Source organism: Hirundo rustica, unplaced genomic scaffold, assembly GCF_015227805.2.
Source record: "Hirundo rustica isolate bHirRus1 unplaced genomic scaffold, bHirRus1.pri.v3 unplaced_BUSCO_363461at7742, whole genome shotgun sequence".
Taxonomy (NCBI): domain Eukaryota; kingdom Metazoa; phylum Chordata; class Aves; order Passeriformes; family Hirundinidae; genus Hirundo; species Hirundo rustica.
Genome location: NW_026690729.1, coordinates 29941 through 43705, shown reverse-complemented (window position 1 = coordinate 43705; position 13765 = coordinate 29941). Strand labels below are relative to the sequence as shown.

Below are 13765 nucleotides of genomic sequence, written 5' to 3'. Positions count from 1 at the left end.
AAAAAAAAAAAAAAAAAATTATTTTCCTCACACACACAAAAAATGAATGTTTTATTTTTTCCCCACGCTTCCCTATCTCAAAACCACGACGATGTTTATGCCTTTAAACCTCCCAGGGATGTGATGCAGAAAAAAAACCAGACAAAGCAGGAAGATTCCAGCTTGGCGGGGTTGTTTGGTTTTAATTATCCTTCCTAAGGAGTCGAAGGAGCTTTTTAATGGAAACACCAAATGAACAACGCCGGCAGCGAGATAAGCAGAGCAAATAAACACTTCACCTTCGTATCGCTCTTTAATGATTCCTTCTGCAAACACTGGCAGAAAGATGATCTCACCCCCCGAGATGATCAAATCAACAGCTCAGTTATTAAGCAGTTATTGCCCCATATTAACTGAATTAATAAATTCAAACATAGTACCTTCATAAAAAGCTCGGAAAAATCATCTGGACTTCATCTCCTCTTCAAGTTTTTCAGTGAATGAAAAATCAGATGAGATTTTCACTCATTGAAAAGGATTTGTTTCCATTAAAGCACAGGGTGACTCAGAGCAGCTTTTGCAATAAAATCAGATTTTTTTTTTTTTCCAGGATAATGCTGCAGGATTTTAAATTTAAGGATTTTTTTTTTTTTTCAGTTTCAATATTATAACTACTTTAATCCATTGATCAAACACTTCTCCTTATCGTTATAAAGCAATTAAGACTTGATCAACTGGACTTTCCTACATGAGTGGTTTGTTGAAGCAATGCCAAGAAAACTTTATCTTTATGATCCATTCCTAAATGAGTGCCCCAAAAAATCGCTATTTTTGACAGCCAGAAAAATGTAATAATTCCCCAGGTGGTACTGAGGTCAACCCTCAGATCTTAAAGATGGATGATACGTAAAGGTGAAATGGAAGATTTATTGTTATTTTTGAAAAGAAACTTCATGATTTTAAGACAAAACCAAAAACTTGCCATTCGCCATGTGGTTCACCTGATACATTAATTTCCCCTCTAACAGTGGTTTGTGTGATTGCTGTCACGTTTTAGGGTCAAAGCCTGGGATTTATACACATCCCAAGGAAAAGCAGATTCCATTTAAACGACATCCAACGACAGCAAAACGTCCATCCCTACCTTGGTCTTCCACTCCAAGAGTTTTCTCCCCAGACAATTAAAATTTTGTGGTTTATTCTAAGTTGAACTGTCCTCTTGCCTCTAAGATCCCTTTTTTTGCCCCCCTGTGCACCTCCCTGCTGAATTCCAGAGTCATTCTGCACCTGTTTTCAGGAATTCTGACCAAACTGAGCTCTATCTCACTTCGGCTTCGTGACTTCCTTCTGTATTTCAGAGCAGTTTTAATACGGAGTATCTCAGAATTTAAAAAAAAAATCCTTCCAGTAATTCAGTGCCCATTCAAAACAAACTGAGAAAATAATTAATGACGTTCCAGTATGAGCCACACCCAATCCCAGTGCAGTGTTTTCCCTTATTCCTACTCTTTAATATCCATTTTAGAGCTCAGTTGGTATCAAGAGCACTTTGCTACAATCCTGAGCCATAAACTGCTGCTTTGATACTTCATTCCCTCCTGGAGCCCCTGCTCCGTGAAGGTATTTCCCAGTCCAGATGTCAAACAACGCATTTGAATTAAAAACCCTCTTTTGAGTGATTTAATTTAAAAAAATAAATTCAAAAACCAACCAAAATCGAGCAAATTAAACACCAAACCTCTGCAAGGTCCTCAAAGCAGCTGCCAGCCAGAGGGTGAGGGCTGCTTTCATCTGTCATCTCCACAGTGTCCTCAATCAATCCCAAAAGCTTCACTGTCAGCTCGTGGATGTCTGAAATGTTGCTGAATATCACATCAATGTCCTGCAAACACAAAACATTTACTTGGGGCACGTAAATATTGGGAGTGGGTTTTGTCTGAAGCAGGAGGTGAACGGAGAGGAGCCAACAAAAAGCAAGGAGAAGCTCAACTCCGTGGTCTTTCCAGGCTTCCCTGAGCACACCCAGCCTTGCCCAATTTCCACAGCATCCTTCCCAGGAGCTGCTGTGCCCCCAGGACAGGCTGGGGTCTGGACAGGCATTTCCATTTTCCCTTTCCACTGCTCCCTCTGCTCGTCCTTGTCCCACAGAACACAGCAGGAAGGAGGTGATTTCCAGGAGGAATTTACAGCAGCTCCAAGCTCAGCTCCTCTAAAGCACAGGTGCAGCTCCTGGGCTGCTTCAGCAGAGCTGGGAATGGAGCGGGAATCGGCAGCTTCCTTCCCTACAAATTCTAATTGTAGATTTTCAGGTCCCCACACTCAATAGGGAGCCCCTTCCAGTGTCCTGGATTCCCCCTCTGAATTCCCTGCTCAGAAGTTTCTCTGTCCCAGCCTCCCACTGACCTCCTGCAGTGCCCAGACCATGGCAACCCTCTTGTGGGAACGTGGAATCCACACACGGCTCCCTTCTCCTCCCATCACCTTCCCTGGAATTCTACCCCCACACCTGCACAATTCCAGCAGCTCCTGAGGAATCCCCACACCCAGCTGGAATGGGAATGGCTCCTGCTGCCTCTTTTTAACCTGCTGGTATCACCCAAAACTCCCAGTTCAGGTTCTGCTGGCCTGTCCCCTCCTCCCTGTCCCACAGGAAGGATCCACCAATCCTTCCTTACTCCTCCTGGGAACAGAATTTGCCGCCCAGACGATTTCAATCTAATATTTCCATTGTTTATCAAACAGTGATTCCCTTCACAGTCAGAGAATCCACAGCCAAGGGCTGCTTTAATTGGAATTTCTACAGATAAGGAGCAGCCTGGAAATGTCAGTCCAAGCATTCACTGCCCATGCAGGTAGATGATTTAATTTTTGTGTTAAGCCAAAACCTATTACCTAAACGACCAAAATCATGCAGCCACTGCTGGCATCTGACAGGGAATTGTGTCCATTAAGCTCCACTCCCACGCTATTAATGGCAATTCCCCCACTGGATTTCACACACAGACAACGCTCATTACTCGCTGACAGACAATAAATCAAATCTGATTTCACTTCCAACACAGTTAATGCAAAACGAGTGAGTTCTGGCTGCTAATGGGGCAATTAGCATCGCTCATCAATAAAGGACTCACGTGAGGTGTGAAGAGCCTCCTGTTGGACAGAAAAGCTTCCCGGAATACTTTGATGATCAGGTTCAGCTCCCTCAGGTACTGCCTCTCTTCTGCAATCTCATTCCTCACCAGGTCGTAGTAGTTGAGCTCCCCAGAAGAAGAGGGCTCGTCCTCACACAGAGAAACCAAGCCAATCTCATCCTGATCAAACATATCCATTAAAACCTGCCAAAGGAATCCAGAGAATTACACCCGGCCACATTTTCACACTTGGCTCCAGCTCAGCTGTTTCAATGTGCTCAGAGAAATCCTTGGAGTTTTTAATACAATCCTTGCTGTATTCATTTTCACAAGGGAGTAATATTTCAACTTTGGCAGCAGGAGCCTGCAGCAGTTGCCAAAGCCATTTTCCCCCTTGGAAGTGAGCACGACCTAGAAAACAAGTTACAATTCATGCAGAATCGACTTGGAAAACAAAGCATCTTGCATAAGCCTTGGACAAAACCTCCTGCCGAAGATAAAACCGAACAAAAATTGTTTCTCATTTTAATGGGCATGAAAACTAAAGGTCTTTTCTGTCTTATGAAGGAGAGCTGCCACGACAAAGTGACATCAGGAGGGTGCGACAGCAGAGAAATAAAGGACAGCATCATTTTCTGTCCTTACGCTGCCTGCAAAGGCTCCTGCTGCTCCCAAACTTGCCCAGGCTTAACTTAAATTCTGCTGTGACAGGTCTGGCATGAGCAAGGAGAGAAGCTTTGCCTTTGACTTAACTTAAATTTTTGCTGTGACAGGTCTGGCATGAGCAAGGAGAGCTTTGCCTTTGAGTAAAACCAGGCTCTGATCCTCCTTTGAACACACTTTCCAGATCAAAGAAAATTAAACACGTCACCTCTAAATTCTGCTTCAATCCCAACCCCTTACCTTATCAGCACACATCGATACTTTAATGTCCTGCTGGGAGATCTCAAAGTGTCGGATATTGAAAACATAATTTCCAGCCAGCTTTAAAATGTCAGCTGAGATGTATTCCAAGACAGCCACGATATAGAGAGAGACATGGTAATCCACCTTGTAGCCCAAGACCTCCTGCAAAGTGAAAAGAGGAGAAAACAAACGGTGTTTATTCCAGAAATCCATCTGGAATGACAAAAAACACATTGAATTTTTGACTGAAATGGATTTTGGCTGCGGTGATAATTTACAGTAACGGAACACCCAGGGCTGAGGACATCACACGGAAATTGGAACAGCTCCCTGGAAGGAGATGCCTTTAAATACTTGTGTTATTTTGCAGTATTTTAACAGAGGAAAAGCTACAGAACTTGAAATAATCCCTCCTCTAAAAATGACAGTCCTAAAAATAGAATTCATTAAAGGAAGGGACTTCAGTGGAATCACTCCTGCACTTGAATTCCCATCTCTGGCCCTGATGTGGACTCCTAAGAACTGAGCAAGTTTCACTTTCAAGGAACCATGGAATGGGTGGGAAGGGACCTTAAAGATCATCTCTTCCACGCCCTGCCATGCCAACTGAGCACTCTGCACTCCACAAAATAATGGCACTTTAATGATGGAAGCCTGAACAGACGAAAACCAGGATGAGTGCAGCAGGTTACCCTTGCACAGCTTGCACCACGCAGCCTTTCACCTGGCAGTAAATGCAGGTGGGCTTGGCAATTTGAAAGAGGCAGACTTGTTCTCGTCACGTGTTTCCTCTAAAAATCAGAGGCTGGGCCTCTTCTCACACTTCTAAACCAGATTTCACCAAAGGACTCCGGTGGTGTTTAGGAAGATTTTATTTAACGCTGTTTTCTCTCTTGACATCCCTCCCCCTCTCATTAACCCTCAGGGATTGAGATGTGCACGTGAACACAGCAAGGAGACCTGAAAAAGTGCTTTAGTTCCTGCTCCTGCCCCAAGGAAGTTTTCTCAGCAGGTGGAAACACCTTTGCAGAGCTCTTGATTTTTAAACCCGAGGCAGCAGCGACATTCAGCAGTGGCTGAAAGGACCCTGGCACATCCTGCTTGACAGCGCACAAGGAACAGGATCTACTTGTTCCCTCTCCTCCTATTCTGGCTTCAAATAAAGGCATCAAAGCAGAGCTGCTGAAGTAGGCAAGGTATTTGAGTTTTGTTTATGTTAAAAACTAACTCATCCTATTTCAGAGCAGAGTAATAGATGAACACACCGATGTGTTGAACACGATGAATTTAAAGATTTGCTTTTATTACACACCACAATAAATTCAGCTTGACGGCCATTCTTGACTCCCTCTGCCAAGGACGGAAACTTCTCTAATTTCACACAAACTAAAGAAATCCATTAAAGGCCATGCTGGGGGGCAGTAAAGGCGAGAGGTACCTTCAGCAAAGGATGGATTTTGTCCACGGGGAGCAGGAGAGGGTTCCTCCTTTTCCGTTTCTCGATGGCCGACTGAGCATCGGCGATCGCCCACTTGTCTATGGGGTGAGGAAACGTCTTCTGAACCCGCTCCTGCCCAACACAGAGAGCACTGAGACAACCACAGCCACCAGGGAGCTTTAAATAAAACACAGCACAGCGAAGGACTGTCCCTCCAGGACGGACAATTCTCCTCCCCCTCGGAGTTTGCACCACGTTTTCCTGATTGTTCTCTCCTCTCCCGACTCGGCTTCTCTCTTTTCAGCAATCCCCAACGACCTTCCCTTCCCTGGGCACCAAGAATTCCTCCAAATCTCCTAAAATCGATGATCTTTTCCAGAGCAGCAAGAAGGTTTCAGTCTCCAGTGCCAGTGGAAGGTGGTCCTGCCACTGCAGGGAGTTGGACACGGATTGTGTTTAAGATCCCTTCCAAGGCAGACTATTCTGGGATTCTGGGAGACCAGGAGCCCAAAATATAAGCACTAGCACGAAGTACTGAACAGTTTACAGCCTACAAAAAACCCCAAGTTGATATTGTTCCCGTTTGAGAAAAGAGTGTAACTTGCCCTACACCAGATCAAGTTCATGGCAGGAATGAAAAGCTGAAGGATGGGATGGTAAAAAAAGGTGAAATATTTGTGTCCCTTTGATGAAGAGATTTTTGCACGTATTCCAAGACCTAACAGGAGGCCCAAGGTCTTCAGAGAGGCAGATCTTCTTCGAGGCAGCTTTTAAATCCCTGCAGGCGCCATTTAATGCCCAGCTGTGTGATCAGCTCCCAGGTTAACACGGGGTGACATTCCCTCCGGGACAGCAACCCCCGAATGACCCTTCCTGGAGATCCTAGCAGGAGACCTCCCAGAAACGGAGGTCAGGCGGCATTCAGCCACCCTTCAGCTTAGAATCGTGGAATTCCAGACTGGTTTGGCTTAAAGGGACTGAAATCCCATCCAGTTCCCCCATCATGGCAGGGACACCTCCCACTGGCCCAGGCTGCTCCAAGTGTCCTTGGGCACTGCCAGGGATGCAGGGGCAGCCACAGCTGCTCTGGGAATTCCAGCCCAGAGCCACCCTCCCAGCCAGGAATTCCTTCCCAACAGCCAACCTAACACAGGCTTTGTGTGCTCCAGCCCTGCTTCCCACTGTTTTCTTTAGGAACAATGTGAAGGGTTGTTTCTGTTTATAAAATATGCTTTTTTAATTTGAGATTTTTAGACCTCGACCCTGCAAATACTTAAGGACAACATCTTGGACAAACAGTTCCATTAGCTCTGTTTTGTAAAGATCTGCATGATAAACTTCAGAGATCACAGCTCTCATGTTCTCCCTTAACAGCTAAAAACAGCTCCAATCCCAAGAGCTATTAAGGAATATTCAATTTTGCTTTTATTTAGTGACGCAATAATCTTCATGCATCGAGATTAAAAAAAAGGAAATAAATTAATAATTAATGTTGAATAAAGGGCATCTAATAAGAGGCAATTATTTTGCCTACATATATATAAAACTAACATAAATATATATATTTTAATATAACTTTTATATATCTATATATACGTATATGTATATGTAATACACACGCGTGTGTGTATATGTATATTTATATACATACACACATATATTATATATAAAAATATATTATGTTATATAAAATGATATTAACCTATAGATACAATTTTCTTTCATTTCCATGACACACATATGTAATTTGTATTAATGTAGACATACAATATTTTTGACACACATATAATTTGTATATATATATATATAAAAAATTATTTTAATTTCCACAACAGCCATAGAGACTGCCATACAAGGACACCATTTTTGGATGAAGCTGAAAATCCTGGACCTACAGATTGATGTAAAATTAATTAATTAACAGAGCTCTCCAAAGCTCTATCGGGTCACAGCCACATGGAAACATTTTCTCCCTCCAGACTCCATCAAACCCTCGTTTTGGAATGATGACACAAAAGCTGACAGCTGCAATAATACAAGAGCCTCAGTGAGTCCAATGAAGTCCAGGAATACCCAACTCTGCTCCCTCAGCTGCACAATCCAGGCCTCTCAACAGTAACCTTTCATTGAAAAATTTAAATTTTTTTTCTTGCATAATGATGTCAAAAAAGTGGGGAAAATTCTCAAATCCGTTGTGCGTTCGACAGCAGAAAATCCTTCGAAGCGTTTTGCATTTATAAAGACATTGCTGAAAGGAAAAATTCCCGCAATTTCTATCCTCAAGCACTGGCTAAGAAAATGAGTTTCCAGTTAAATCTGCTTATAAAAAATCTACATAAAATCAGAGTATCCCAGAATAGTTTATGTTGGAAGAGACCTTAAGGATCATCCAGTTCCAATCCCTGCCAAGGGACACCTTCCACTATCCCAGTTTGTTCTAAACCCCATCCAACCCGGCCTCGGGCACTTCCAGGGATCCAGGGACAGCCACAAAGTCGTGTTAGAGAACTCTGGGCTTCCAACCTGCGCTGCCCAAAATATCCCAAGGAATTTCAGCCATCCCAGAGGCAAAGCCTTGCTTCCCCAGCCTGCAGCCCTACCTCCACATCCTGCACAGTCCGTGGCTGGGCGATGCACAGTTTGTTCAGCAGCTGCAGGATCAGCTCCTCAATGTAATAGAGGGAATCTTCCTTTGCTGAGAGGTTGGGGTGAACCTGCTGCTGGACCTGGAAAAAGGAATTCCAAGAGTGAGCGTTTTTGTTTTATGGAAAGCTGGGCCTAAAAACGAATCCCAGCAAAAGCGGGATAACTCAGGACTGCAGTGCTGCAAGTTCACACGCTTTTAATATTTCTCACATGTTTTCCTCTGGAGTTAAGGTGGTAATTCCTATTCCTGCCAAGTTGGCACCTCTGTGCAATCACAGCCTCGGTGTTTTGCCATGATGGTGGGAAGGAGCTCCAAGCCAAGGCAGATTTCTGCCAGCACTGGAGTGAAACCATCCCTGTGGGTAACTCTGAGTTACTCATGGCCTGAATGAGTAACTGCAGTGACGTTACCAACCCTAAGGAGTGACTGATGCAGCCACTACCTGTAGCAGCAGCTCACCCTGCCTGGCTGAATGAACAGGGGAGCAGCACAGACCCACCAGGGAAAAGCAAGGAAAAGCTGACTCCCACCTCCCTCCAAGGCAAGGCAGGATAATTCCCTTTATCTCACTTGATGGAGATTAATCCCAGCTTTGGTTTCCCAGGCTAAACTAGAGCAGACAACCCGAAACAGGCAACCTGACCACAAAGGGCTACTATTAACTCATCCTGGGTCAGCAGGGCTCTTCTTCTACTAAAAATCCCCCCCATCAAACCACCCTGCCTTAAAAAGAACAAAAAAGCACTCAGGGGTCGGTCTCCATCCTCAGTTTTCCCTGGCAGCCTCTCAATCAGGAAAGCGCTCGCTAGATCTCAAACTATAGCCAAAAGATTCGTAAGGAATACATCCAGGGAAATTCCCTCCTCTCCCCACACAAACTCCATGCAAATCACCCCAAAAAGTCATGTGACATTCCCACATCGGTGTTCACAGGACAAATGGGGTGGCAGTTTCTTGGGACAAGACAGAAACATCTTTGGGTTGAATTCTGATGCTCTGAATTACAGGTACAGCCCCTTCCAAAGTCCACGGAGCAGTTCCCAAAAACTGGGGGGCTCCATGGGCTTCCCCCAAACTAAGGAGAATCCCAGAATGGTTTGGGTTTGAAAGGACCTTAAAGATCATCCCGTTCCCCTCCTGCCAGGGCAGGGACACCTTTCCCTATCCCAGGCTGCTCCAAGCCCTCTCCAGCCTGGCACTGGACACTTCCAGGGATGCAGAGAAGCCACAGCTCCTCTGAGAAACCTCTGCCAGGGCCTCCCCACCCTCCCAGCCAGGAATTCCCAATTCCCAACATCCCATCTAACCCTGCCCTCTGTGAGTTCGAACCCAGCTGCCTATAAAGTTATTTTCTAGCCCTCTAAATGTAATTTTGCCTTCTGTGCCTCAAATGTGAATCTCTGCCTTACACAAGTGATTCCCGGCACGGATGCAAGATCCTGAAAGAAAGAAAGAATCCTCAAGAAAACCAAATCCACTCCTTGAAAACTCCTACTAAAGACAGCAGGTTCTCAACAATAGCCAGGGCATTTTGTGCTCTTCCTGAACATGAGAGCTGAATTCCCAAAACAATGGCAAAGCAGGAAGTGCCAGGTTAAGGTCCTGCCACGTGTCTCTGAGAGAGCCCTGCTACAGCGAGGAAACAAAATGAAATTGTGTGTCCCTGCAGCGAACCCTTCATGATGCTCCAGAGAACTGACAAGAACGGGAACGGTGAGAAGAGGAGGAAGATCAGGAGAAGATTGGGATTTCCATTCCCTGATCAGACTGCGGCCGTTCTCCTCCCTCCGGTCGCTTATTTCAGACTTCACGGCACAAAAAGATGATTTCAGTTTTGTACCTGACTTCAGCTCCCAGGTGTAAACACCTCCTGCCACACTCTCCTAAACTTTCTTGGGAGCCCAGGGATGTCCAGCAAGGCTGAGGAGCAGCAGATGAGCACTGAGTGCTCCTTAAACACCGACGGGGAATCTCACCTTCATTTTAGGAACACAAGTCATGGAATTCTGGAATAGCCTGCCTTGGAAGGGACTTCTAACACCATCCAGTGCCACCCCTGCCATGGCAGGGACACCTTCCACTGTCCCAGGCTGCTCCAACCTGGCCTTGGGCACTGCCAGGGATCCAGGGGCAGCCACAGCTGCTCTGGGAATTTCAGTCCAGGCAGGAATTCCCAATTCCCAATCTCCCATCCATCCCTGCCCTCTGGCAGTGGGAGCCATTCCCTGTGTCCTGTCCCTCCATCCCTTGTCCCCAGTCCCTCTCCAGCTCTCCTGGAGCCCCTTTAGGGACTCTGAGCTCTCCCTGGAGCCTTCTCCTCTCCAGGTGAACATTCCCAGCTCTCCCAGCCTCCCCTCAAAACCGTTCCATCCCCCAAATCATCTCTGTGGTCCTCTCAAGGTCCTGGAGTCAATTTTCCTTCCAAAGGAGCAAACCCAAGAGCAAAGGCCAGCATCTCCTGGTTGAGAGAATTCTCCCCAGAGGATTTACAAGATCAGCTGCCACTCCACATGAGTTTGCCTGCAGCATCCTGGAAGGTCCCAGAGGTGCTTCTGCGCTCCCCAGCTTTCAGAGAAGTTATTTGGACATAAATGCACAGAAGGAAAAAAAAACCAATTTCATTTCAAGGCAGTGTTTTTCAGAGCAAAACAAAACCACTGTAATAAAAGCTGTGCACCAGCTGATGGGATCAGATGCCACTGGATCGAGGACAAAACCCTTATTCTTTACAGTACTCCCCAAAGCCTGACTGAGAGGACTGCAGAAGCAAGGAGAGACTCATCAAGCACTCAAAATACGGAAAAAAAGCAGGATTTAGAAATTACTGGGGATGTTACTCACAGAAGGGACATTCCCTGATCTCTGCTTCAGGCTGAAATATCTGAGCACAGTTTATATAAACTGGCACGGAATAAACTCACCAGAGCTGAATTTTGTCTGGTAATTGTTTCTTTTAAGGGTCAAAATACCCTTTAAAACCCCTCAAGGTGTTGCACTGACCAGTGAGATCTCTGCTCCAAGAAGCTGAGCAGAAGGGAGCACAGAAAACGGATTTTTTTACTGTGTTATCTCTGAAACAGCAGAATGTCTGAAGTCATTAAAGAGAGATTAGGATTAGCAGAACTAACTCATTTTTACAGTGCCATTCACACGGGTTTAGTCCAAGTTGTTCCAACGAAAAGAAATTAAATAACAGGTGCAATAGTGGCATTTAAACTTGGCCTTAAGGCCTTTCTGGGGGACACAGGCTTATTTTGAAATTCCTGAACTGCTCCTTCTCTTGCTCCTCCTTTTTCCCCATTCTTCCACCCTTCCAATGTGCATTTGATGAAAATCCTCAAAAGCTTCTCTCCAAAAATTCCTTCTCAGCGAGAGATCCTCAGAGCAAGGAGTCTGCTCAGAAGAGATGAGGATGAAAACATTTCACGGAGATAAATGGTATTAAAACTAGAAAAAAACCCTGATCTTATTTCTTTTTTTGTTTTTTACCAATATAATGGCAGGGTTAATTTTGAAGCACAGGAGTTCTGGATCTCGGACTCGGGGAAATCCAGAAGCTCAGAGCATAAAAGAAATGATCAAAGGGTTCCATTTGAAATGACCAAAAGCTGAGGGGAAAAAAAAAATAAAAGAGTCAAAACTGCAAGGAACTTCTTTTTGGCCTTTTCTGAGACAAACCAACAGCTTGCCTACAACACCTAAATACATTTTTACTTGATAGATTATTTTGATAGTGAAAACACATCCAGAAAGCTGCAGTTGTTCCACAGCGAGCACACGAGCAGAACAAGAGATTTTTCATTTAAAAATCCCCCAAGAACAGAAAATTCCCAAATCCATGACGAGTCTGGAGGCAGCACGTTCCACCATAAAAACATGGATTCGTATTCCTGAAATATTTGGTAAAAATATCCCAGTTTTCTACCAATATTCAAAACGACACTTCCAGAAAACGGAATTCCAGCATCACCTGATATTTGAAAATGAGAAGTTTCTCGTTTCAAAGTCTGTGTTTTAATTCCTTCTTTATCTTTTCTCTCCTAGAGAAACACAAGACATCTGCTCCAAAGGCATTTTTAATCCCTCATCTGGATGATGCTCCAGAGGGAGAAAGGGAACCAAATGGAGCAACTCAAAGGCTTCTGTTGCTCTAATACAGTGAGAATTGATATTCCCAATTTTCAAGCATTATTCTTTAGGAAGAACCACAAGGATTTAAACACTTGAAGAGAAATTCCCAATAAAAATGCAGTCAACTGTTTTTTTTTTTTAAATAACCACGCTGATTTCTTATTTTATTCCCAGTACAGCAATTTCTGGCTGGCCTGTCTTTGATAAATCAGACTAAAACACGCTGAGAGAGGAAGAGCATGAAGCAACCTCTTAAGTAAAAGAGAATTTTTATCTACATACAGCTTTTGGGAGTTTTTTTTACTGCAAAAAACTTGAAGCATGGCTAGCCAAATAAAATTATCCCTCAACTGACTGTACAGGGGTATTAAAAAATCATCTTACACCACCACTTTTTCCATCTTTAGCTATTTAAATAATCTTCTACAGTACATTCTAGCTGAGGGAAGGGTGAAATATAGCAGGTGGTGCAGACAGGATCTGACTCTGAAACAGCGTCAAAGACTCTCTTGAAATCTCCTGGGAAAGCTGCTTCATGTCCACAGAAATAAAAAATATTAATAAGGACAAAAATACACATGAATTCTTCTTTCTCCAGTTAATTGTTGTTTCCTTTTACACAGAGTCAAGGAGGAGCTAAAATGTGGGTTTGTTTAGATGTACACAAACTATATACGCATCTTAATCTTCAAACCTGACAGAAAACGAAGCGTTTGGATTTTATCCATGCACATAAAATGCTCCGGTTAAATGGAGATAACCCCTGAGGGAGCCCAGCACAGCCTCTGCCCTGTGCTAGGGGAGGGAAGCACCAGGGCCAGGGTGGCTGCGCCCTGTCTGAATTAACACTCAATTAACAGCTCCCAAATCTCCCCAAACTCTTCCACACGGAGCTGAGCGCTGCTCAGAACTCGGCACTCCCCGCTCCTCACATCCCTCCCTTCCCAAGGAGAATGGGTCAGTGGGGAAGGTTGAGTTATTCAAACCTGGGATTTGAATGCCAGAGTGGTCTGGGTTGGAAGAGAGCTTAAATCCCATCTCATTCCAATCCCCTGCCATGTACAGGGACAACTTCCATTGTCCCAGGCTGCTCCAAGCCCTGTCCAGCCTGGCCTTGGGCACTGCCAGGGATCCAGGGGCAGCCACAGCTGCTCGGGGCACCCTGTGCCAGGGCCTCAGCACCCTCCCAGCGAACAATTCCTAAAACCTGGAGACACTGAAGGCCCTCAGAGTCGTTTCTCCACGATCCAAATGGTCGCTGAGATGACATTACGGAACCAGGGAGACCAGAGGCCAGGGATGCAGGAAAGCCACGCTCTCCACGTGAGCAACCCTCCGGAAGCGCTCATGCGAAAGGCTGGCACACGGGGAATCAGTGAGGTAATTAGAAAAGCAAATAACAGACTCCACAGCTCCTCTGCGAGAGATTAGATAAGGCCTGGGCAAAGGGGGAGCTGGAAGCCAGGGAGAGCAGGAGGAGGCGGGCAGGAGACGCGGCAGGAGGTGAGCAGGGATGAGAGGATGGGAAAAGCA

The 13765-nt window shown here is 45.0% G+C and overlaps 1 protein-coding gene across 1 annotated transcript in view; it reads right to left on the bottom strand.

Moving 5' to 3' along the window:
* Positions 1 to 13765, bottom strand: part of LOC120748297 (son of sevenless homolog 2-like) — a 40051-nt gene that overhangs the window by 20504 nt on the left and 5782 nt on the right. The window contains exons 2-6 of the mRNA XM_040054424.1: positions 8055 to 8180; positions 5455 to 5586; positions 4014 to 4178; positions 3111 to 3314; positions 1718 to 1861 (exon numbers count right to left, since the gene is read on the bottom strand). Coding sequence (XP_039910358.1) covers positions 1718 to 1861; positions 3111 to 3314; positions 4014 to 4178; positions 5455 to 5586; positions 8055 to 8180 — 771 coding nt within the window. The remainder of the gene's footprint in view (positions 1 to 1717; positions 1862 to 3110; positions 3315 to 4013; positions 4179 to 5454; positions 5587 to 8054; positions 8181 to 13765) is intronic.